This window comes from Chrysochloris asiatica, unplaced genomic scaffold (assembly GCF_000296735.1).
Source record: "Chrysochloris asiatica unplaced genomic scaffold, ChrAsi1.0 scaffold00105, whole genome shotgun sequence".
Taxonomy (NCBI): Eukaryota; Metazoa; Chordata; class Mammalia; order Afrosoricida; family Chrysochloridae; genus Chrysochloris; species Chrysochloris asiatica.
The window spans coordinates 2,358,648-2,384,106 of NW_006408623.1; the positions used below are offsets into that span (position 1 = coordinate 2,358,648).

The 25,459-nt window shown below is 48.2% G+C and overlaps 1 protein-coding gene across 1 annotated transcript in view; it reads right to left on the reverse strand.

Moving 5' to 3' along the window:
* Positions 1 to 25,459, reverse strand: part of CTBP2 (C-terminal binding protein 2) — a 156,287-nt gene that overhangs the window by 23,229 nt on the left and 107,599 nt on the right. The window contains exon 3 of the mRNA XM_006867429.1: positions 12,372 to 12,531. Coding sequence (XP_006867491.1) covers positions 12,372 to 12,429 — 58 coding nt within the window. The 5' untranslated portion in view covers positions 12,430 to 12,531. The remainder of the gene's footprint in view (positions 1 to 12,371; positions 12,532 to 25,459) is intronic.

Below are 25,459 nucleotides of genomic sequence, written 5' to 3' on the forward strand. Positions count from 1 at the left end.
AGCATAAAATGTGTATTTTTGATGTAAGCAGAGTGCGTGTGATCTATTTGAACGTGTAACATGCTGTGCATATAACGTGTGTGGGACATGTATCATGTGAGAGCTGCATGTTACACGTTGTGTGTCTGAGCCTCACAGGCTTCAATGAAGATTCACACAAACCCAAGATTCAGCTTCTCTGGAGCAAAGCCCTGACAATGCCCCATGCCCTCCCGGCCCTGCCACCAGAAAGGCGGGCTTTGTTACTTGGTTCTGGCGTCATCATGGTGGACACAATGATGGGTGCGCCTGTCCGCCGGGCCACCTTCTGGTAGGGTGCATGAGGCGTGTGCAGACTCTGGCTGACCGGAGGCTCCATGGAGACACCAGGCTTCCTCAGGAGCTGGGGACTGGGCATGGGGGGCGCGACCACACTGCGTGCCCTCTTCAGCAGTTCCATGGGCACGGTGTAGGCTGTTGAGTAGGCGGTCCTGGGGCCTGGGTGAAGGGGGCTGGCAGAGTGGGGTGGGTACACAGGACCCAGCCGAGCCGTCAGGGCACAAGGGGTGGGAGAACTGTACCCGGAGTTGGAGGGGTGATGAGGCACCTGAGCGCCCACCCCAGCAGCAGAGTAGGTGACTGCTGTCTCCAGGAGGTGTTGGGAAGGTGCGCTCGAGGGGCGGCGGGCCAGGTCTGCTCCACGGGGGGGTACCGCCTGCAGGGGCCCCAGCGGTTGGGGATGCTGGTTCCCCTCACCACGGGGCAGCTCGCTGCAGTGGCTGAAGCTGCTGGAACGCACCCTGGGAGGGGGTCCTGCCCGCTCCTGCCTCCACAGCTGGGTGTCAGTTCGACAGCTGCTGGCCAGGTGGCTCAGGACCCGCGCCTGTCCCAGGTTGGGCGCCAGGGCCTTGATGTCCGTGTCCTCCATGGAGGCCAGCACAGCCGGGCAGTCGAAGCCTTGCTGCAGCAGAGTGGCCAGCGTGCCCTCGGCCACCCCTTCGGCCCGCAGCAGGGCCAGGAACTCAAGCGGCACGCTCCTTTTGCTGCCGGGTCCCGCTGCTTCATAATCCTCATATGTCTCCTTAGGGTGGACGCTCTCCCGGGAGGGCCTGTAGCTGTGAGTCAGGGTGCCTGGGGCTGTTCCGGGGCCACCGTTGGAGGCAGTGGCTGGACTGGGTTCTACCACCAAGCACGTGGGAGCCGGCTGCCTGGAGGAGGCAGAATCCCCAGACCTCTCGCTGATATTGCTGTAGACCTGGCTGGTGGGATAGGCACCTGCCTCTGCCCCATACCTGCTGGTGGGTAGCTCAGCTCCGAAACGCACAGGAGATGGGTTCCTGCTTGGTGCCCACTGCCCCGGAGGAATCGTCTTCCCTCCCGGATCCCGATAAAGGTGACCCGTGTCCAGCAGGCCTGGGAACCGGCTTGGCATTTGATCCCATGCCATTCTGCTGCCCAGCAACCCATAACCAAGCAATGGTCGGCTCACTCCAGGGTCCCTGAAGTAGTCCCGTGGTGGCAGGGAAGTCTGGGCAGACATTGCCGACTGCCTGTTTCCGTGGAAGGTGAAGTCAGGGACAGAACTTTTTGGGGTGGCCAGCGTGTTGTAAAATGCCTCCTGGTAGAGGTATGGCTCGCGGGCCGGCACGATGGTGTCCTGTACCCCAAGGCCCGGCTGCTCATACCACGCTCCCCCGACGCCTGAGGTCACGGAGGCTCTCCTCTCTAGTGGCCTGGACTCCGAGGCACCTTCCCAGAGGTCTTCGTACCAGCCAGCAGCGTCCCAGCTCTGAGACCGCCCAATATTCAGAGGTCTGCTGGGAACCGGCATTGGAGAAATGATGAATGCCAGACAGCATCCTGCTCTAACAATCTTCAGTTATAACCATCCCCAACAGACCCGCTGCATCCGAGCCCTCCAGGGGCAGTAGAACAACCGGCTGCAGGTTTCTGATTTCAAAGGACGCCCTAAATTATTAATCTTCCGAAACCTGAGACGACAAAGCACACACTCACAGTAACTTTGCAGTGTTCCCACTGTGGTGGCCAGGAGGGTCTTTCCTCTGTGATGGGGTCCCAGGAAGGGAAGAAACTGCACGCAAGCCAAGCGACTCTTTCTTCCCATCGGGCCAGCTCACGCGGACCTCGGCGATTCTCAGCGTGAGGATTAGAAGTGAAATAGAATCTCTAAGCTTTTGTTCCATGTGACAGACACCTTGGCCAGCTGATGAAACCACCTGCCTTCTCCATCCAGGCCTCCCGACTTGACAACAGGAAGTATTTTCACATGGACGCTCCAGCTTTATCCCTACCCCCACCCCCCACCTTCCCAAGCACTTTTTAAATAAGCCCCCTCCCCACTCCCCTGCCTCATTCAGAATGCTCACAGTGACAGCAGGCAAAGCCAAATAGCCTGGATGGTGGTTTCAACCTAATCCCCCCTGATGAAATGTTAATCCACTGCACACAGCAAAGAAGAAATGAAATGGGAACAGGCAGGCGGGTGAGAAGGCAGCTTCTCCCAGGCTTCTGGAACAAGGGGTGTCCCAAGAGTGATGCTCAGTGGATGGAGAATCTGTCTCAGAGATAACTTTGTGGATCTCAGTCCAAACCAACATGTTACCAAAGTTCAAACACAGCCTTACCAACATCATCCTGTGAACAGCAGGAAAGGCCCAATAACCCTGTGTATGGCCTGGGCAGAAAAAGGACCCTGACTAAATCCCAACATCACCAGGCTGAATTAGAGGTGCCTTTAAAGACGAAGCAGCCTGGCTTAAAACTTGTAGGGGGACCTTCTATTTCCATAGGGGTTATCATTTGACAAAACACCATGAACTTTAGGTTCAGTAATGCCAAGAACAGTTACTTAGATAAAGAGATATACCCCAAATGGGAGCATTCCAAGAATCCCTGAAGCACGTAGAATATTCTAGCGAACAACACTACAGATGGACACAGGGTCCCATGATGGAGAGCTGACAAGACACCTGATAAAGCAGGACGCTACGAAGACATACTTATGAAATCACGGGCATATTTGCAGCCATTAAATCTAAGAGTATTTCCTCTTTCACATTTCTTAGTTTATGATTCATCTAGAATTGAGTAGAAAATATCAGTTACTGTGCCAAAAAAAAAAAAAGTAAATAGTGAAGATGTACTGTGAGGAAAGAGAGTGGTCCAATCTATTCGATTTGTAGGAAGTAGAGGCATGAGAATACTGCCCGCCCTGTGCTCTCTTGGTGTCCAACCCACTACGTATTAAATAATTGTTGTTGTCAACTATGATTGAATCAATCCCATATAGGGTTCTTCTGAGGCTGTAAACCTTTACGGGAGCAGAAAGCCCTGTCTTCCGCAGTGGCTGGTGAACACCAAACTAGAGGCTCACAGTTCAGTGCTTACCGGACAGAGCACTTGTTGTTCAGTGCCATTGAGTCAGTTTGGACTCCTAGTGACCCTGTATACGGTTTCCCAGGAGCAGCTGGCGAATGTACTCCAATATTAAATTAAACGCTGGGGCAAGCACTTTATACGAACTGCTTGACCTAATCACTCACTGCCCAGGAACCCCAAACCCATTACCCAACACTGTCCCCACCTCTGACCCAAATGCGATAAGGTCCCTGCTGTTGTTAAGGGCCATCGAGTAGGTTGTGACTCAAGAGTGACTCTGTCTAGGGTTCCCAAGAATCATCTAGTGGGTTTGAACTGCTGACCTTGTGGCTCCAACAGACTTTGTTGTGGTCCAGTGCATTATCCTACAGAGTCACATCAGGACTAAGTTATGGGGAAATGTCCCTGTAGGCTGTGAAGTAAGAAGAAGGGAACTTACACATTTACACCCTTATTGGACTGCTAACCTCAGGGTCAGCAGTTCGAAACTACCAGCTGTTTCAAGGGAGAAAGATGAGGCTTTCTGCTCCCGTAAAGATCTGTAGCCTCGGAAACCCTGTACAGGGTCACTATGAGTTGGAATAGACTCCACGGCACATAACCACCACCACCGTTGGATGGGACTGCCTGATGCAGCTGCAATGATCATATCCCAGTGTTTGGAACATCTGTTCAGCTACAACCTCTGGTGGTGCCCAACGCCAGCACTGATGACTTTGCAGAACTCAGCATATCTTGTTTTATGGCGCTATTGGCCTGTTTGGTACTGGTTTGAATCTGAACCCACAATATGCCTATGCTACTGCTGCTGAGCCGGTCCCAACCCATGGTGACCCTGTATAGGGTTTCCGAGGAGCAGATGGTGAGCTTGAACCACCGACCTTACGGTTCAGATGGCTTTGCAGTCCAGTGTATGAACCCACAGTGGCGCGGCAGAACCCTACAAGGTTATCAGTTATACCATTTATCAACTGGATCACTTGAATAGCTGACGGTCCTGAAACATCTCAAAATGGGTATGGCATACGCTTGCTGAAGTCCAGGTCCCAGGCTGCATCTGCTGGGCGGCCAGCTCTGCTCAAGACTGCAGCTTAAAGCCTTCCCTCTCTTCTCCCCGTTTGAAATCATGTGGTATTAATACTGCAAGTACACACAGCAGACAGACTGCTTCAGAATGAGCGGGAACCATCCTGAATCTTGTCTGAGTGGGTGAATCTTGGTGACTCACCCGTTCACAAAGTATCCAGTTTCAGCTCAAACTCTCATATGTGAAATGGGACCGATATAGAAACATGCTGACCCGACAGCCCACCAGTAACCACTGAAGCTCACTGGACAGGTTTGTGAGAGAGTATAATGCCAGGGCAGGAGTGGACAGTCATGTGGGCCTGAGAGAGAAGAGGAGAAGGAAAGAGGAGAGCGGGGCAGAGAGAGACACAGAGAGAAAGGAGGAGGTCTGGGTTCCCTCCCACCACATTCTGCTTGGAAACTACCCAGAATCCTACAGCCTCTGTTCTTCATTCCACCAAATATTGTGACAGATGTTTTCCTGGGGTAGGAAAAACACCAGTCACTGTGTAACCGGACTCACAATTTTCCAAACATTCTGACAGGTTCCCCACCTCCCAGCAACCAACCCCACCCTTTTTTTAAACCAAACGCACAGCAGTTTTAAGAAGGCCTGTGTTTCTAAACCCCTCACCCCCTCGTATTGACAAACTAGAGATGGTACTGGTTTCTCAAAGCATCAGAGGTCTCACTCCAACTTTTCAATCCCACACAGACGCTCTCACTAGAGAAAACTGCACACATGAATACAAAGATGGCATAAACATTTGAGTGTATACAAAGGGGCGTCAAAGAGATTAGGGAAAAATGGAAGTTTTTGGCAAACATATACATATTTTTTAAGACTGAAAATTAAGCGGGGAGGCAAAATTGCAGACGAAATAGCCCATGTGAGAGCTACTCCCACAGGGACCCAGAAAACGGCAAGGCAGTGACACTCTTCCCAAAGCCACCTGGACTCAGGAGAACTTGATGGGTCCGTGAGATGTCAGGATGGGGATGAGTGTCCTGACCATAGAGCAGTCTCTGGGCAAACAGCTAACAAATCATGCCATGCACTTATCCCAACAACTTGGGAAATGGCTTGGCATGCCCTCTAGGGGTCTGATCCTATGATCAGATGTATTTTGGTGGACCCTTGGTAGGACCCCTGAGTGTAAAGGCTGGACTCCTTTATACTCAAGGTAAAAGGAGAAGGGCTGCCAGCTCTGTTTCCAGGATCTTGGGAGGCAGCCCGTTCACCTTTGAAGCAGAGTTTTAACGACCTCCACCCCAGCCCTGGACCTCCCTCTTCATGTGATCATCCGTGAAGGTAATGCTCAGAAGGTTCTCCAGGAGATTGTTCTGTGAGGCTCCAAGGCCGCCGCCTGCCCGCAGAAGACGCTGAGGTTGCCAGCATCTTGCTCAGGGACACCACTGAGGTTAGCAGGTTACTGCTTTCCAGAAGCGACAAGGCCAAAGACAGGCCCATGACATAACCAACTTCTATCTCTGTTACACGGGTGCAGACTGTGTTGCTTTTGTGTTTGCTTCTGTAAAGATAAGTGTTCTAGAATTTGTTTCCACACAGCATTCTGCCCTGTAAGAAAATGTCTTACCTTCTGCCTCTCCCCACATTCCACACCAACCACATTCAGCTAACCTCACTCAAGAGGGGAAACCCTAAGGCTGCAAAGTGAACCTGCAGACAGAAGTCTGCAAGAGGTTGCCTTCTTCTCCATTAGCAGAAGCATTCAGCCAGCCTTCTCCATTTTCAAAGGGCCAATACTGTGGTGGGTGCTCTTGGGTTAGCACATGGCCTTGAAGGAACAGAGCGTTGGAGTGGGCACCGTTTGACATCTTGCAACCAACCAGTCCCAGCCAACTTCAAGTTGAAATTTAGGCATTTTTTAGGGGGGAAAAACGGCTAACACTATGCTCATGATTTCCCAATGACACTATAAAATGTTTACTGAGAACCTGATTTTGAGAATAGGTTGGGGGTAAAACACCATGGTTCTTTCACGGTGCATTTTAATACGCTGTGAAGTAGGAAGTGTGTTAAGATGAACCCCAGCACCATCTTGGAACTGAGGCAGGTTGTGGGCAGCTGAGTCTCAGGCCTTTCACTTCTAACTCTGGGGGAAGAAGATGTACCTCAGAAATCTGGTCTGGGAACGAAACAGATCAATTGTGTAAGAGAATTCAGCACCCTCAAAGACCTTCCGAAAGAGTTCTTTTCCCCAAATTGAAGTGTCTCTACACTATCACTTCCCAAGTGCATTTTACTTTATCTCTTTAGGTCTCTTCATCTGAAGGGGCTCAGGAACATTCTAGAACTCCATTCCCCACACCTTTGCTTGCAATGCCCCAATTGACCCTGTCCATCAGGGCTCTCAGCTCAAAGAACTCTCTTCCATGAAGTCTTTCCAATCCATCCCCCATCACTTCATTCCGAGTCCAAAGAATTCTGCCATCTACTGACAGTAAAATCAATCATCTAGCACACGCTCAAAGCAGCAAAGGCGGGAATGCACAAAAGCCTACACAACCATATATACTGCACGACTGGTCACAACAGCCAAGGGGGAAGGTTATCCACATGTCCCTCAACAGTGGTACAAACACCTGTACAAAAGGGAATATTACTCAACCATAAGAGAAACGAAGTTTTGATGCACACTACCAGGAGCTCTGGTAGCGTAGTGGTTATGAGTCAGGCTGCCAACCTCAAGGCCAGCAGTTTGAAACTACCAGAGGTTCCACAGAAGAAAGATGAGATGTTCTGCTCCCATAAAGATTTATAGCCTTGGAAACCCTGTACAGCGTCACTATGGGTCGGAACCAACTCCACGGCACATAACAACCACCATCTCTAAGATGGATCTGGAGAACATATGTGAGGAGACCCCTCCAGAGACAAGAAAGCAAACAAGTGCTTGAGCTCAACCAGCAAGAGTCCATCAATGACAAGGTCATTGGGGAAGAAGGGTTTGGTGAAACAGGGGTCTCAGCCACTGTGTAAAACTGATAGTGGTTGTGTATCCGGAGGTTCTGGCCTCAGAGTCTCCCACAAATACTCATCGATTACACCGGGCTGTGTTCAGACACGCTCCCATTTTGTGTGTAGAACGATTGTGCATCTCTTGGTTCCAGTCTAACCATGGGAACTTAGTTTGCCTATGTGCATTGTAACTCTGACTCTTAGGGATTTTGATTAAGTCTGCTAACAGAAATGTTTCCCTCCAAGGCACAGTGTCTGAGAGGAAACAGACCAAGGAAAAAAGCATTCTGGGAAGGCAGGTGGCTCCACTTCAAAACTCAGCATTATGATGTCAATCATTGACCCAGGCCAGGTGCCACCAACCATTGCATGAGAGCAAAGTTCAGTGTGTGTGTGTGGGGGGGGGAAGAGCTGGAAGGAGCAGCCACCCAACAAATCAGAAGACCTGATGAACCACTCAAGACCTACTTACTACGGACTCCCAGTACACCAACCACCCAACCTCGACACAGAGACCAAGCTGCCTAACACCTAGCGTTTAGTCACATGGTTAAGATGTAAGCCTCAGCAAAGATTTCATCAGCAAATCTTAAAAATGTAAAGAAAAGCTTAATTCTGCATTTTACAAAATGAACATTTAAAACCAAACCAAACATTTAACCTGGTTCTCATGGGGGGACGGGGGGCTGACAGCATGTGGGTAATTACATGAACCCTAGATGCCAGGAGAGGGATCGTTCTCCGAATTTATCTTAAACCCATGACCAGATGAAGCAATATTCAGAATCTGACCCCTTGTACATAACTTCATTTCTGTCTGTTATTGTTCAGGGCTGTCGAGTGGGTTCTGACCTGTCCTCTTTAACTTCACAGCAAAGCGACAAGGAAACAGAATCAAAACAGACAGATCATTAAAGATGCTCCAGGGAATTAATGGCACAACCACGATCCATCAGATGAGCCCGTTTGAAAAGGAAGGAAAGGGTGCCCTGATCCTCCTTCCCTATACAGTGACTCTGTATAGGGTTTCCGAGGAGCAGCTGGTGAGCTTGAACTGCGGACCTTGCAGTTCAAACGACTTTGCAGTCCAGAGCCCATTAGCCCACAGCGCCACACTCTTCATTTCTGTGTAGAAAGAGTAAACTCTACTGGTCCTTTGTGGGAGTCTGTGTGGCACGCACAGTTCACTGTCCACTACCAGATGAAAGGCTAGTGGTTTGAACCCAGCCAGAAAGCACCTCGGTAGTCAGGAGTGGTCACAACCTTGAAAACCCTACGGAGCAATTCTATTCTGCACAACACTTCATGATCCCATGAGCTGGAATCAATTCGACAGCAACCAACAACACAGTTGTAGTACATTAATTTATCCCATGGCATTTTAAGTCCTGTCTAGTTGACTATTATATATTTACATAGCTAATGTAATTATAGCTAATCACATGATTACTGGAAATGTACATAATTGCCCAATCGCAACATAATTATAATGTATAACAACATTATAAATTCCGTCTTTAAAATAGGCATTTTGGGTATTTTAGAGATTATTTACTGGTTTTAGGACCACCTATAGACAGCCGGCATCAACATTTATTTTACAAAGTACTCAAAGAGCTTTAAAGACAATAACAGTTATTCTATAGCGATGAAAAATAGAACAAAAAACCACACAAACCCCACAGTACAACTTCCCGGCAATCTTGGACCTGACTCTGCAGAGTCGGTTGTTCATTTTGGGCACAGAAAAGGGCAGTTTTCCCTCTCTGGGCTCCAATGGACACTAGACAGCAGAACATCAGGGGAAACAAGCTTGCCCAGACCAGACGGGAGCGTGGGCTCCTCCACGGCCAACACTTCTGTCAACCTGGGTCCCCACGGAGGCGGCCTGTACTGATCTGCTATGCTGAGACTGTGATGAACTTTCTTGGGGGGATCGTTCCAATGGGGATCTCTGATTCAGAAAAGCAGAACACTTTTCATCAAAGTACAACATTCTTTCCTCTGTGATCAAGCGGGCGCAAAAGGAGGCACCTGAAATTGACAAGGATTTGTTTCTCACACACAGCTGGTCACAAGTCCCTTCTGTATTCCTCTTGTGCCCACACTCATCCAAACCCATCTCTGTCCCCCTTTTTTATTCTCTGTCCTCATGAGCACGTAGCAGAGAAAGGTTTAATGTTGTTTAAGTGCTGGCTGGATGAGGCTTACTTTGACAAAGCTGAATGATTTCAGTCTATGGCCAAAGACTTTGGGCCAATCGAACTAGGTCTGGCATGATGCCCCTAAGAGATCAAAACTCTGATTCTAGAGCAATTCACAAATGCAATACACTTCAGTGCCATCAGCCAGTGAGACAATGGAGAGAAGGCAAGACCTAAATTATACACCAAAGAGAAGACTCCACAATCTGTTTCAGACACTGTACTGTAAACGTTCTTCCAAAACAACACCCCAGGGTTGGGTATCAGCCAGAGAGGGATGCCAAGTGGAACTCTGACTCTTCAGAAGGGACATGTGGGTCCAGCATGGGAGTCCCCACCCAAAGGTTTTGGGATGGACATCAAGAAGTGTTCCTTCCCAGAGTTCCAAACAAGAGGAAGCTCCTCCAAGGCTAGCTGTCTGAGTTTCACCCCAATAGCCAACACAGTGGGGAACCAGGCAGGCCTGGGAGCAGGGCGAGGGGCTGATGGACTGTGGATGTCCAAGCCGAACAATCTGGAGGACAAGTGAGAACAGAGACAATAAAGCCTCAAGATGTGATACTTCACTGGGAAAAGGCAGGAGTGGACCAGAAGCAAGGGTCACGCTGAAGACAGAATCTGGCTCAGGCCCAAATCGACAACCACTGTACTCACAGCAACCACGACCTCCCCTCCCTGTGCCCCCAAAACCAATCAATACTCAAGATCAGAGAGAACAAGTTGCAGCTTAATTTAGGCTTGTCTATTGAGAAATTACAAAATAAAATGGCACCAGTTTGGGGAAGCCTTGTACACATCAGTAATGGAGACACTGAAGTTTCTGTGATGAAATACTGGCTTCAAGACACATGTTGTTGCAGCTATTGTCAAGTGCCCTCGAGTCCTCAGAAACCCTACACAGGGTCACTATGAATCTAACCTGACTTGATGGCATTTACCAATGACAGCTGCTGACCTTGTGGATACCAGCTCAGTGAAGTGTCCCTATAGTGAGTGTAAGTGGTGGAACCCGACTTGACAGGTAAGAGCATCGCCAACAGTTTTGCCCTAACAAACAAACTCTCGTCCATGAGCATGAAGTTGGGTATGCGGCAGATTAGAGGAGGAAGTAAAGACCAGCTCATCAAATCCATTCTCATTTGATATGGAGACCTAGGAGCAACTGGATGGGGGGATGGGTGGGATCAGCCCTGAAGAGTCCCAGAGAGTGGACCTCTGGACAGCTGGCCCACTAGGGCTCCTGGGAAGCAGGACTCAGCCCTCTCACGAAGCCTATCAGCAATAGAAGGAATGCCCATACACTCAGATGAAACCAGAAATGTGGGGCATCCTGCAACCAAGCGGTAAGGAGCTTTGTCTTACCCAAAGATATAGGGTAACCGTGTGCCACCAACGGCCAATTTGTTTAGTTCCTGCCCAAACGAGAGGCATGAAACCTTGAACAGCATACAAGGGACACACAGAGAAAGGGTGGCAATGACACCTAAGATGGATAATTGTGTTGTTAAGTGCCGTCAAGTGGGTCCTGACCCGTAACGACCTTGTATAGGGTTTCCGAGGAGCAACTGGTGAGCTTGAACCACCAACCTTGCAGTCCAACGCATTAACCCACAGCACCACACTAGGACCCTGGATAATCATGTAGTGACCTTAAATTTGTTTGAGGTTAGTGCAATAGTGGGGTTAGTAAGAGAATGTCCTAGTTTGAGATTCATACCATACGCAATGCAACAACTTCAGAGACAACTTCCAGATACCTTTGCAAAGAACCCATCCACTCACCCACACACCATGAACACACCACACACACAGGTATACACCTACATCTGTAAAAACTGACAGCAGCCAATTGTTACCCATCGGTAAATACAGTACAGAGGTATATGGTTGTTCACTGTATTCTTCTTTCAGCATTTCAGGCAGGTTGGAAGACATTCGAAAGGTCCTTAAATCTAGTCAAAATTCCTCCACTACAGTAGAGCTAGCCTGGACACTCCTATAATCCACAGGTCAGCAAAACCTCTGACAAGCATGCACATACTCCAGCAGAGTCTTTGGTGCCCCACTGCATGCAGCTGGAACCCCATTTCCTTAAGGGACAAGCAGTTCTGTAGGAATAGCTGGGGAAAGTCATGTGGGGTCCATGAGGCAGTGTCTGAGCACTGGGTAGGGTTAGGAGAAGGCTGCCCGGTCCGCCGCCCCCCACAAGGAGCACTAAACCCAAACCCAAGGCAGAACCAGCAGCATTGGGTTTCTTATGGCTTGCTAATTAGGCGAGGATGGTGCTTAATCAATATTTCAGTTTTGCCCCCAGGTTTCCAATAGATTTTAATTACATTTATTTTTCTGCTCATGAATAAAACACTTCCAGACGTTTCCATGCAAAGATACCAGGGATGTGTACACATCACAAGGGGCAGTTCCGGGCTCTTCTGGAAGAACTTGGAATATTTGTAACTAGCTTGACACAGAAAGTCTGGAGGTTTCCGGAAGTGACAAGAATCCGTACTGATGTGTCCTACACATGCAGAGTATATGGAAGGAGGGGGAAGAAAAGATGTCCCTCCCCTTCCCGAATCTTGTCTTAACCCCGCCCCATGTGCTGACCAGTCAGGCCTACTGACCAAGGACACCTGGAGATGTGGCAGGAGGAGGGGAGGCCTCGGTATACACAGCAGGTCGTTAGGTCTGGGGCTGCGTCTCTGCCACGAAAAACCGCCAATCACGCTGGCTCTTACCTTCACAAATTCTGTCCAATCGCTGTCGCTTGACTTTGTGCTTATCCACAAGGGCCATTCTTTAGCGAACTTTGCAACTCTCTGATTCAAAAGGCAAAACCGTCCTCTAAGAACTTAGGGGACCTCGCAGGAGTCTGCGTGCATTACGCCACTATGAACCCTGAAACAAGGAGAAAAGAATCCTTACTCTCTGGCAATCCTGGGGACAGAGGACACTCGTGGCTCCGGACTGTCCAGTTGCCCTCTACAAGGTGTCTGCTCACTTCTGTCATGCGCACGTGGTAGTCGCAGATACATGTCGGTTTTAGCCATCTCCTGCCTTCTATGTGGCAAGAGAGACAGGCGAACTCACTCAAGACCACTTCGGACTAGGAAACCATAAGCGTGGGTGGTCAGTACTGACTGGTGACCAACATGGATGGTAAGAATCTGAACTCTGAGGTCAGGGGTATGTGGCTGCGCCTTTGTTCCGTGCGTGGACATAGCCCTGCTCGGAGGAGCATGGTGTTTTTTCTCTGAGGGACCCACAAGGTAAAGTGCCACCCAGCCCTGCCACACTAGACACTTGGCAAGACCCCCAGGGGTCAGGAGTCAAAGCCACCATTAAGCACAACAGAGGCTGCCCCTCTCCCCTTGGTCCCACAGCCAGACCGCAGGAGTCACAGACCCTCCTCCCCTTGCATATGGGGGCAAGGGTGATGGTCTGGTAATGGTGGTAGCCCAGAAGGTAGCCCCAACACTGGGCCTGGAGGAGAAGGCTGGCTTAGACAGACAATGGCAAGCCTGCTCTGAGTCTCTGGACACGTGTCCAGGGTGTCGGAGGCAGGGGGATAAAACAGGGAAGGGTCTCCCATGTGAGCCAGGGCACACAGGCATCGCAGGAGGAGATCCCAAAGCCTGCTAGAGGAATGGTGAGCTGAGTCATTTCCACATCTGGTCACCAAAGTACCAGCTTAGGTTAGCAACCAACAGCTTAATCCCATGAACCCAGCTTCTGACCCATTGCGTTGGAATTTCATTCTTCAAATTAAAAACTGTGCAGTGCCATCAAGTCAGTTCCGACTCACAGCGACCCTGTATAGGGTTTCCAAGGGCCGGCTGAAGGGTTTGAACTGCCAACCTTGCAGTTCAAACTGACCTTTCAGCCAAGTTCTTATCCTACAGTGCCACACCAGGAAAGCGTCAAGAATTCAAACTAGGATTTTAAAGAGGTCATTCCCATTCTATGGTTTATGTGTTTCTTTGTGAAAATTCAACCAGCAAAAATCAAACCAGCTCCGTACAAAACAAAAATCGAAAAAAGTTGTCCTTTATAATTGAGCAAATAAGGAGAAGTTGAAGACAAAGTGAGGGTCTAGGGTGAAGCATGTCCATCCCAGGGTGAGGAATTACCTGAGAACACCAATTATGCACAACACTGCCTCATCCAGTAGTCCTGGTATGGCACTGTGGGTTAATGTGCCAGACTGCAAAGCCGTTTGAACTGTAAGGTCGGCAGTTCAAGCTCACCAGCTACTCTTTAGAAACCCTATACAGGGTTGCTATGGATCAGAACCGACTCGATGACCACACTTAACAACAACTTCATCCAAGGTCACTGCAAGTACAACATACCTACATTACAAAGTAGGCAACTTCCTGGTAGATAATGGCAAATTTCCCAGAAATCCACCAAAAAAGTACTTCAAAGATTTATGAAACTATGCTAGGAAAAGCATAGTTTCAAGTCTCACTGAGGAAGAAGGAAGACTCTTAATGAGATGGGCTGGCACAATGAGTACACACAGCAACAGTGGGGATGGCACAGGACGGGCAGTTTGTTCTGTGGTCTGCAGTATTGCTATGATTTGGAACTGAAAACAATTCTGCACATGCCAGGAGATACCAAACTCTTTCCAGTGCTGGGGATTTCTCTCAAACCTGAAATTACCACGCATCTGTTCAGGATAGACAGATGGAGGTTGCCCTAAAACAAGTTACAACCTGGCATATCCGAGTATATGGAGATGGAGTGGACACTTTTTTAAAACCCTGTGTTATAGTTTCATTTGTTGTTAAATGCTGTCGAGTCAGTTCTGACTCATAGCGACCCTGTTTAGGGTTTCCAAGGAACAACTGGTGAGCTTAAATCAGCGACCTTGCAGTTGAAATTGACTTTGCAGACCAGGATTCCTATATAATTTCGTTGTTGTAGTGCTGTTGAGTTGGATCTGACCCACAGCGACCCTGCATAGGGCTTCCAGGGAGCAGCTGGTGAGCTTGAACTGCCAACCTTGCAGTTCAAACCGACTTTGCAGTCGTCCAGCGCATTAACCCACAGCGCCACACCAGGACTCCATACGTAAGGGTAGCTTTAAAGACTAGAAATTGATTTTCTCACAGCTCTGGAGGCCACAAAACCAAACCAGGGACTCAGCTGTGCCCACACCACCTAGGACCTCTTTCCTAGCTTCCGGCATTCCTTGGTATCATCCAAGGTATGTGTCTGTATCAGTCCTTAAAAAAAAAAAAAAAGAGTGATAATCCAGGAGTGATTAGGTATAGGACCCACCCTGCAAAGGTCTGCTCTATTGACATCTAACCTAAAGGTCTCCAGTCCCTGGGGAAGGACACCAGGCTTAGTTATGTAGGTATTGAGAGAAGAAGAACTTGACCCTCATTAGCAACAGTGAGGCTGCGCAGACCAGGCAATGTTTCCTTCTGTTACACACGGGGGCGCTCTAGGTCAGAACTCACAGCCTCTAAGAGCAGGTTGGTTTGAATCTACCCAGAGAAGGACTTAAGTGACCTGCTTAGGTCTCAGTCACTGAAAACACCAGAGTTCTGTTCTACTCTGAGACATACGGGTCACCCTGACTTAGAATGGACTCATGGTGACTTCACAAGTTACAGAGGTCACGATTCAGTATGTTTTGTTTTGAGACACAATATAATCCAAAGTCTGATTTCGCTTTTGCTAGACGTTCTTACAAGACAACTATTAGAGAAGATGGTTATCCCTGGACTGGAGATGGGAGTAGCAGGCACAGGGTGGGGCAAGAGCTTGGTACCAGAGACACTGTCCACTGAGGTGGCCCAACTGCTCCTGGATGGTCATTTTCTGTTTGCTCGGTCCTGAGCTCAGATTCCCAATCTTCAGTCTAGTAACCCCTCAACTTTGGCCAGGAAACCCGTTCCACACTGAATCGCCTCATACAGAGTGCACGAATGAATGAGTTAATATTTGTGACGGGCCTGGGAGATGACAAACAGCGGCATTATCATCTGAGGAAAGCCGGGTCTCCTGCCTCCTTCCCCCAATTCCCCAAGTGAGGCGTAATCATTCCTTTTGCTTTCCTTTGAATTTTAATTTTTATAATTAGATGGCTCCTGAAAAATGGGTAAGTAGAATTTCGATCACGCAATCAAAGGTAAGATCAGCAACCAGTGTACACAAATTGCACGTGTTCCATCATTTGGAAAAACAAGCCTTTTGTCAATCCTGAGTGACTTGGCTTTTCAGGGTGTCCTGGCAGTCTCCCCCAAAATGTACATCCCATGTTCCATGTTAAAATGGGGACTCCTGCAGCCGCTAAGACAGCAAACACTCTGGCCTTGGGGTAGGGGCTTAACACAGTGACAGACAGCTCAACCTTCCCCACCTCCAAACTACATCTTTGGAAAAAAGAATCTATGAAACTTGACATTTTCTTCCCAGGGAGTCTTCTTAGTGAGAACTTAATAAACTTAAAAGTCCTTAAGGATGACAGAGATGGGTCCTACTCAACATGCAGGGGGGCTTGGGCTTGGCTGGGGCTACGCAGATAATGTCAGCAAATGGTCATTCCAAGGTGAGGCTCCCTGGTGGCCCCATGGGTAGGGCCTGAACTTCTGCCACTGAATTTGTCACTGCTGTAACCTACTGGGTGTCCCTAGTTAGAGTAGATGGGTAAAACACTCTGTTATTAACGGCAAAGTGGGAGGTTCAAGTTCACCCAGGGACATGGGCACGTGGAAGGAAGGCCTGGTGATTTACTTCCAACAAAAATCATCTAATAAAAATATTGTGAAAACAATACCCAAAGCCAACCAAACCTACAAGAAACCCCACCCCCATGCAGAAGTCTATTGGGACACACGTGGGGTCACAGCGAATCACAGCTCACTCACGTGACAAGTGGTTTCTATCGTCTTTTGAAGCCGAGATTACATTTAGCCCTCCCTCAAACAAGAAGCCTGGTGGTGCAGTTGGTTAAGCATGGGATTGTAAACTGCAATGGAGGCAGTTCAAACCCACCAATTGCTCTATGCAAGAGCAAGTTGAGGCTGTCGGCTCGTGTGAAGATTTGCAGTCTCAGAAATCCTACGGAGCAGTGGTACTTTGTCCTATAGGATTGCGGGCGTTGGAATCCACTGGATGGGTTTCCCTTTAGTTTCTCTAAACAGTACACATGTGAACATGGATGGGGGCTGTGCTCCATTGTTTACCATGGCTGAGATGGGCGGTATTGGGGAAGGAGGACGTTCCAGAACTGGCTAGCAGGATGGTCCTGAATAATCTGTTCAGAAGACTCAGGATCCTTGGTAGCTCAGGGATGCTGTTACTTATGTCCTAATGTGACTGACTGTGAGGGTGGGCTGGGAACGTGCATGAAAACATCTGGTGCGCACGACTCCCCCCTCCTCTGGTTTCAGCCCAGGCAAGGCCCCAGACACTTGCCCAGCAAACTGACCATCACCTATTCTGGCTGACATTGGGGGGTGAACCTCAACCAACTACAGAAAAGAAAGATACTGTGACAAACACCCAGGTCCTGAAACCCCAGGCCAGAGAGGGCTACCGAAAGGTTTACTTTCTCACAATGAGGCCTAGGAGTTTGGGCCGCAGGGTATGGACTCAGGGAACCGAATGAATTTGAGAAAATGGGAAAACACGGGAGGAGAAGGCTACTTGTAGACTTTGGGCTAATACTAGAAGCTATTGATAATGAACGATTTCTTCAATGTGTATTAAAATAACCCCAAAGCCATTAGATTTAAGAAGGAACAACACATCAAACTCAAAACAAACCCACCCATATGCAAGAGAAGAGGATAAGGCTTGCCTGGCGCTGCAGGTTAAGCACTGGACCGCAAGGTTGGTTTGAGTTACAAGGCCAGGGGTTCCAACTCAACAGCTGCTCCTCGGAAACCCTATACAGGGTCGCTCTGGGTCACAAGCAACTCAATGGTGCTTAACAACAGTAACTCTTGTCTGACAAGACATACGAGTTGGGGCTTATTAATATTTGCTTATTAATTAATTTATTAAAAACAACCATTTATTATAAGAATTGAAAATCTCAAGTACATTTTTTAGATCTCCTTATGTTTTTGACTCCAGTTTTGAGTCTTCCCGTCAATCAAGTAGCTGAGGGGATTTTACAAAGAGTAATTGCTTGCCTCCAACGCCGTCTTTCAAAGGAAAATTCTCCTAGAATCAGTTAAACAAGAGGACAGTCTTGAAATCTTTTACGGAAATCAACTTAAACATTATGTTAATAGGGGAAGAGAGGCAAGTTTTGCAATATGCTAATGAATAAGCATTATCTGAATTAAAGCAATTGCTGTCATTGTTCTCTTACTGAATACCCAGAATCCTCCTTAAGAGTACTTTCCATGATTAAATCTGAAAGGGGCTAGGCTATGGCCAAGACGGTGGCTGTGTACACGGTCTCGTCCCCGCTCCAGACACCTAGAGACTCCAATTCACCAATCTCCAAGGATCTCCATGTACCCAAAGCTTTAGTTACCATGACAACATCAGCATGCCCACAGGAGGCCACACCATAGATGTCTCATCACATTTTAGCGGTAGACTAGAATGCTGTACCCAGTGGTGCCCGCCAGGAAAACCCTTTCAGATACTTCATTTCCTCCCAAATAAAGCCACAGGTGCTCCAAGTTGCAGCAAAAGAAACCGTTCCAGGATGTCTTCAGGAGCCAAACCTGAGCGAGCCCTCTTTACAATGTACAGCGTTGGGTAGAATGCTTTCTGTGTTGGGGTTTGAGAACAGCCTACAAATTAGAGAGGGCAGACTTGACATTCCAAAGGAATCACCACCAGTCAAGTCTCTGGCTCCATGGCTGACTTAACACCAAATTTAGGAACAAAATTATTTGTGAAAACGACACTTCCAGGAAAGAAAGGAAAGCTAGGGTTAGACTGGTGTTGGGCACCGAGGTATCAAGTCAACTTTCGATACCACTTGATTATTCACTCAGTAGTTTTTTTTTTCTTCAAATTTCATTATTTAGTTTGCTTTGTTGTTGTTGTTGTTGTTAAGTGCCGTTGAGTCGGGTCCGACCCATAGCGACCCTGTACAGGGTTTCCTTTAGAAAGGTTAAATGCATAGTTTGGGTATCCAGTAGCACCAAAGGCTTACATGGAGAATCCTCTCTCCCCTCAAGCTAAGGACCCACCTGAAGACACATGGGAAACCGCTATTATCCCTAAAGTAACAGCATCAGTTCCTCACCCAGCAGTGTTCTGGAGCCCAACTGCTCATCTTTCCTCAGGGAACACTCATCAGCCCAACTTTAGGGTGACAAGCTCACACCCATTCAATCCCGGGGTTCCACCCTACAATCCCCCTGCCATGTAGCAACACAGGCCTCCCAGACAAGGTGCCGGAGGGACAAAGCTGAATTGTGACTAACAGAGGCCCCCCACGCTTTCTCTAATACCTGGAGCCAGGTGTGTTTTAGAATTCAAAACCCTGCATGTGCTATTATGGTCCACCCGCAAATCAATCCATATTTCTGTAACAGAACATAGGCACATGATCACCACTTATGGTAATGGCGAAGAATGTGAAACAAGGAGACTTTGGACATGTTGTCAGGAGGGACCAGTCCCTGGAGAAGGATTTCATCAGAGGTAAAGTGGAGGGCCAGTGACAAAGAGGAAGACCCCCGACGAGAACAGACACAGTGGCTCCAACATGGCACCATTTCTGGAGTGGGCTGGACGGGGGGGGGGGGATGTTTCATTCTGTTGTGACAAGGTTGCTCCCAGTTGAGCCAGATAACACTTAATGTAAGAAACACATGCTCCTCAACTTTCAGCAGATTTGTATACAGACTGCACAACACTACGAAGGTAAGGAGCTCTGGTAGCGTAGTGGTTATGAGTTAGGCTGCCAACCTCAAGGTCAGCAGTTCGAAACCAGCAGCTGTTCCGTGGGAGAAAGATGAGGCTTTCTGTTTTAGAGCCTCGGAAACCCTGTATAGGGTCGCTATGAGTCAAAACCAACTCCACAGCACATCACCACCACTAAGGTATTCTCACCATGGAATGGTCAACCATTCAAGAACAAAAGGGCAGCATTTATGTAAGGAAAATAATTCAGAAAGATTGCCAAAGAAGGTGGAATGGAACCAGGAAGCAGAGGGAAGAAGAGTCAGCACTGATGTTCCATGGAAGGGATTATAAGCATGGAGATGAAACGCACTGTATGATTTGTTGAATGTAACACTGATGATCTGCTCTATAAACCTTCGCTCAATTCACAACGAAATATTACATCTGTGTGTATGTAAACACACACAAAGTGTTGTTGTTAAGAGCCACGGAGTCAGTTTCGATCCATAATGACCCTGCATAGGGTTTCCAAGGAGCAGCTGGTGTTCAGTCCAGTGCTGACCGCACAGTACAACATCAGAAGTCCATATACATACAACATATATGTGTACATACATGCATATGCGGATCAACTCAGAACAGGAAAAGGAGCCTGAGGATTGGTATTATTCTTGCTAGCTAATGCCACCAAAAGCTTCTCTGAAGCTGTAAATAAGACCAAACCCCAACAATTTACAAGTGACTACACGCTGTAGTCTCTGTCGAGTAGGTAAAGACCACAGGAAGCTACAAAGTGAGGCCTAGAAGGCATATGTCCCAGCACTACAAAGGCTGAATACAACATCCCTGAGAGGAGTGTGGCAACTAGGAACACTGTGCCTTTTAGTCTGGCCCTGCCAAGGCAACTGTAGTTCCAGCCATCATATTGTGTGTTAAGTGCCGTCGAGTCGGTTCCGACCCATAGCGACCCTATACAGGGTTTCCGAGGGTGTAAATCCTTACGGGAGTAGAAAGCCTCATCTTTCTCCTGCGGAGCGGCTGGTAGTTTCGAACCGCTGACCTTAAGGTTCGCAGCCCGATTCGTAACCACTACGATACCAGAGCTCCTTAGCCATCATATTAGGGGAGAGTTAATTAAATGTTAGACCAAATAGAGCAGGGTAATTTTTAAGTTGGTAATTTCATATGGCCCGTGAATGATGTAGGAGACCTACACCCCTGTTCTATGAACATTACTTATTTGGCCAACTATGCTGAATAATAAACCCCATGCACTGGTGTAGGGTGGTGAGCACAGGAAAATGCATTTCCTGGTATGAAATGCAGAACTTGGAAATTTCAATATTTTCGCTTGCAAAAAGCTATAATCAAGAACAGAGGACCGGGCTGGAAACAATGTGTGAGGTTTCTAATTGGCTCCTTTATTTGCTGTCATAATGTTGGTCTTTGGGTGATAAAGAAAATGAGATAACCCCTGTGGGTAAGAAATTTCACACATTTTTCAGCTCTTGTCTTACAAATGCGTAAAAAAAACCACACCAAGTATTAGTTTCACTAATATTCTTAGAGAACAAAGGCTAAAACAAAACCAGAAGAATTAAGGCAAATAGACAAATTTCCACTCAAACTGAGGTGCGCAGCATTATCTTTCAGTCCCATTGTACTTAAGCTGAGAGAGAATGCGGACACAGATCAATTTTTTTCCTTTTCCAATTTTCTAGTCTTTTACTCTTCTAGATAATGATCTTGATTTGCAGCCGAGAAATTTGGAGAACAGGGGAAATGGATTAGCAACAGCAATTTCTCGGTGAACAGAAGACATTCCAAGCTGCCTGGATGGCTTCTCTTCGCTGAAATATCAAGTGCTAGAGATAATCCCAGAACACTTGTAACTGAGTGTGGAAAACAGGCCCCTCCCATCCTGAGAAGTACACAGAATGTCAAAGATTCTCCCAAAATACCAGTCACGGGGCCCTCAGCCATTAGGGTGGCTACTCCATGGGTCAAAAGCCACCCAAGGTCTGGCGCCCACCCATTGTTGTCTAAATGTTTAAAGCGTTTCTCCTATAGACCTGCATGAAGCATAGGACACCTCTCCCAGTAGGACAGGCGTCTGCAAAAAGCAAAGTAAGAGCCTGGGCCTGAGGGCTAACTGGGGCAGGAACCATCAACGTCAGGGCTGCTGGAGACAGGTGCCCAGATCATGTGCTAACATGTTCACACATAACCTTGGAGGGGAGGAGCAACGGGATGTAATTTTGGAAGAGTTAGCTGTATTAAAACAAGTAAGAATTGGACTGATCTATGCACAATACCCCAAACCAAACCCACTGCGGTCAAGTTGATTACAACTCACAGTGATCCTTTAGTGGACGGTGCAGAACTGCCCCAGAGGGTTTCTAAGGCTGTGAGTTTTTCAAATGTGCACTACCGTGTCTTCCTGAACCTAAGGAGTGGCTAGTGGGTTTGAAGCACTAGTCTTCCATTAGCAATGGTATGCATAACCACATTGCCACAAGGGCTTCTAAATTCTAAAGCGTTTGCACCTTAGAAAATAGTAAGGTTTCAGTTTAAAGATGTCTGCCCCTACAATCTCTGCTGGAGAGGGCTGAAATCAGGGCTGGCTCCGGACTGACCACCTCCTGAAGGGGAAAAGCACTTCCCTGCCCTCCTGAACCCTCAAGCTGAATATGGAACGGCCAACTTGCCTTTGGCTTCCGCCAGAGCTAACAGCTCAAGCCAGAGTCTGCAATGATGTCCTATGGCCACTAGAGGGCACTGAATGGACTCACTTTGCTCATTTCACTCCCTCCTAGGGTTCCCTATACAAGGAGCTCTGGTAGCGCAGTGGTTAAGAATCAGGCTGCTAATGTCACTGTCAGCAGTTTGAAACAACCAGCCGTTCCGTGGGAGAAAGATGAGGCTTTCTGCTCCCATAAAGATTTACAGCCTTGGAAACCCTATGCAGACTCACTAGGAGTCGGAACTGACTGCCAGCACATACCAACAACAGAGCTCCCCACAGAAACCTGAGAAAACACTGCTAACCCTTCCAGAAAGAAAAGTCTCAGGGGGGTTGCAGATGTAAGGGACAGAAGCCAGCTTCCTCCAATGACAAAGTCATAGCAACAGATGTTTCGTTTAAGGGACCCAGAGCCAGGCCCCGCCCCCTGCCCACTCTCAAGGAGCAGTTTCCAAGACGAAACTAGCAACCATGGTGAGGAGGCAGATTTAAACGAAAAGGACTGGGCCCAGGGATTCAGGGGATCCATATTTTTCTGACAAGTGGGGTCGGCTTGATTCTGCCCACCTGTCAACTAGAATTTAACCTGGGCTGGGAGGTTGACCAGAGCAATGCTGGCTGCCTTCTCTCGGGACGAGTTGCCCTGGTTCCAGTGGTAGAGTGGGACCCAATTTGTCTTCTCTGGTGACCGGGTTCTGGGAAGCAGACCATATGGATGCAGCCAGGTGCCCACCTGCAGGGGACCCATAGGGCACAGGTGTGAGAGACGAACCATCCTCAAACCTCCATGTGACCATCACCCATTCTTTCCATCCTTTCAAAGTAGAGGTTGCCATAGCAACTGGATGCCCCTGGTTATGGATGCATTTTGGAATGAGCTGGAGAGAACGTCATATACTTGGGGGCCCCAGAGTGTCCTGATGAGTTCCAATTCTACCTTTGCTCTGACATTTTGTTCCCCTCCCACTGCCTCTGATACTCAACCCCATTCCACAGGATACATTCTCAGCCCCTCTATTCTGGAGAGGTACGGTGTGTGGGCCAGCGGGTGGCTGAGAAGCGGCTGTTCTGGGAGGACAGGGAATGCACATAGTCCCAGAGTAGTGTGACAGACAGAATGACATTTTTGGTCATTTCTCAGAAAACAAGGATCTGAGAGAAACAAGCAGTAGGAAATGCTCTGAACCCGCCCACCTGCCCCCAACAGCAGGAAGCCAGATTGCAAAACTCAAGTGTTGGAAAGCAGCAGCCAAGACTCTCGAGCAATCCTGCTCAGGTCAGCGTGGCTCAGCTTCTCATCCTGTGTCCACGCCAAGGGACCAGAACCACACGGTGCTTGCTGCAGATGTGTGGGGGGACAGGATTGTCCTGATGATCTGAAGACTGACCCATCCTTGAGTTCAAAGGTGGACACACAGGAGAGCCAGATCTACAAGTATCGAGTTTTCGGATGAAAGAAGCCCCACATTTAGATCTTTACAAATACGACAATCTCTTTTCTCTAAGAAAATCGCTCCTAACATGTGACCACGGGATTCTTAAATCCACACAAACCTTCCATTTCAAGCTAAGGCTTATGGGCTGGGGACCAGGATTCACAGGAAAAACGCCATCATTTCAGAGGCAGCTATTTAACCACGTGAAATAAAGCAGCTTGCAGGTATTTATTCTGTTTAATACAAACTTTGATGTGAGGACACGGGGGGGGGGGGGGGAGAAACCCAAAGAAGGCAGGCTTTGGCCAAGCTGCAGGGGTAAAAGAATAGTGTGTGTCCCACAGAATTCATCTTTCCTGGTGAAATTTGAGAGGGAAGCCCCGGAGCAAATTTTGTTTCTCAGTTCTAGGAAATTCCTGGACTCAAGCAATCTTGTTGAATGATTTCACCTGTTTTGCGGCAGGCTCCAGTCTTAGCCCGGAAGTCAGTCTTTCATGAGTAAACTGCCACTGTAACATTTACTAGAGCCCAAAATGTTCTAGGCTTTAGCCAAAACACCCCTCTGGTGTAGAGCTTGGTGGAGTTAGGAAGAGCTGTTGCTCAGGAGAGTTTTCTAGAAGGGGAAATCTCTTCATAATGCCCAGCGAGGCAGGAGGGCACTTGGAAGACAGGGTGGGATGTGATCACCTGTTAAGTCGCCCAACAGTCCTCATTTTGTGTGAAGTTCTATTAAAGAATTCTTGACAGGTAATGGTTAAACATCTGCTCTAAACAACTTCTCTCTGAAATGCCTACCAGATAAATGACTGCTGTCTGGACACCTGAATCCCGAGTCCAAGAACCAGTACAGGAAGGTGTCACCCCCACCAGCCCGAGCTTCTAGCCTCCCAAGCCCGAGCCTGTGATGGGATGCTCTCCTGACCCAGCATCCATCCTGCAAACCTGGGTGCCACATGGCAAACTGCCCTTTGGAGAACTTTCAATAACCTGATATGCACATGAAAGCTGGACAGTGAATACGGAAGACCATGGAAGAACTGATGCTTTTGAGTTATGGTGTTGGAGGAGAATATTGAAAGTGCCATGGGCTGCCAAAAGAACCAACAGATCTGTGTTGGAAGAAGTGCAGCCAGAGTGCTCCTTGGAGGCCAGGATGGCCATACTTCGTCTCTCATACTTCAGACATACTGTCAGGAGGGACCAGTCGCTGGAGAAGGGTATCATGTTTGGTAAGGTGGAGGGTCAGAGAAAAAGAGGAAGACCCCCCATGAGATGGATTGGCCAGGTGGCAGCATCGATGGACTCAAGTGTGGCAACAGTAGTGAGGTTAACCCAGGATCAAGCAGTGTTTCGTTCTGCTGTGCATAAGGTCACTATGGGTCGGTACCAACTCAATGGCACCTAACAATAACACCACCACCTGGCAAGAGCTGAGGGGGGCGCCTCTAGCTAGCAGGGAAACTGAGGTAGCAGTTCATCAGGTCATTCAACTTTCTGAAAGTCAAGCCTTTAGATGAGACGTCAATGTGGGTCAACATCCTGAACGCAACCTCAAGACACCCTGGGCAGAACATTCAGGTAAACTGTCCTGGGGTCTGGGGTTCATGCACACAGCTGACTTCTGCTGTCTCCATTTTAAGTTAAATTCTTCATACAGCAATAGACAACTATGATACGCCTTTACCCAGCCTATCAAACTTGCAACAATGACATAATATAGTTCAGCAGAAAAGATAAAAATATGAACACATTGTACTGTGTGGCCGCAAGTTTCTATTACCTACCAGACAGGGAACTCTAACAAAGA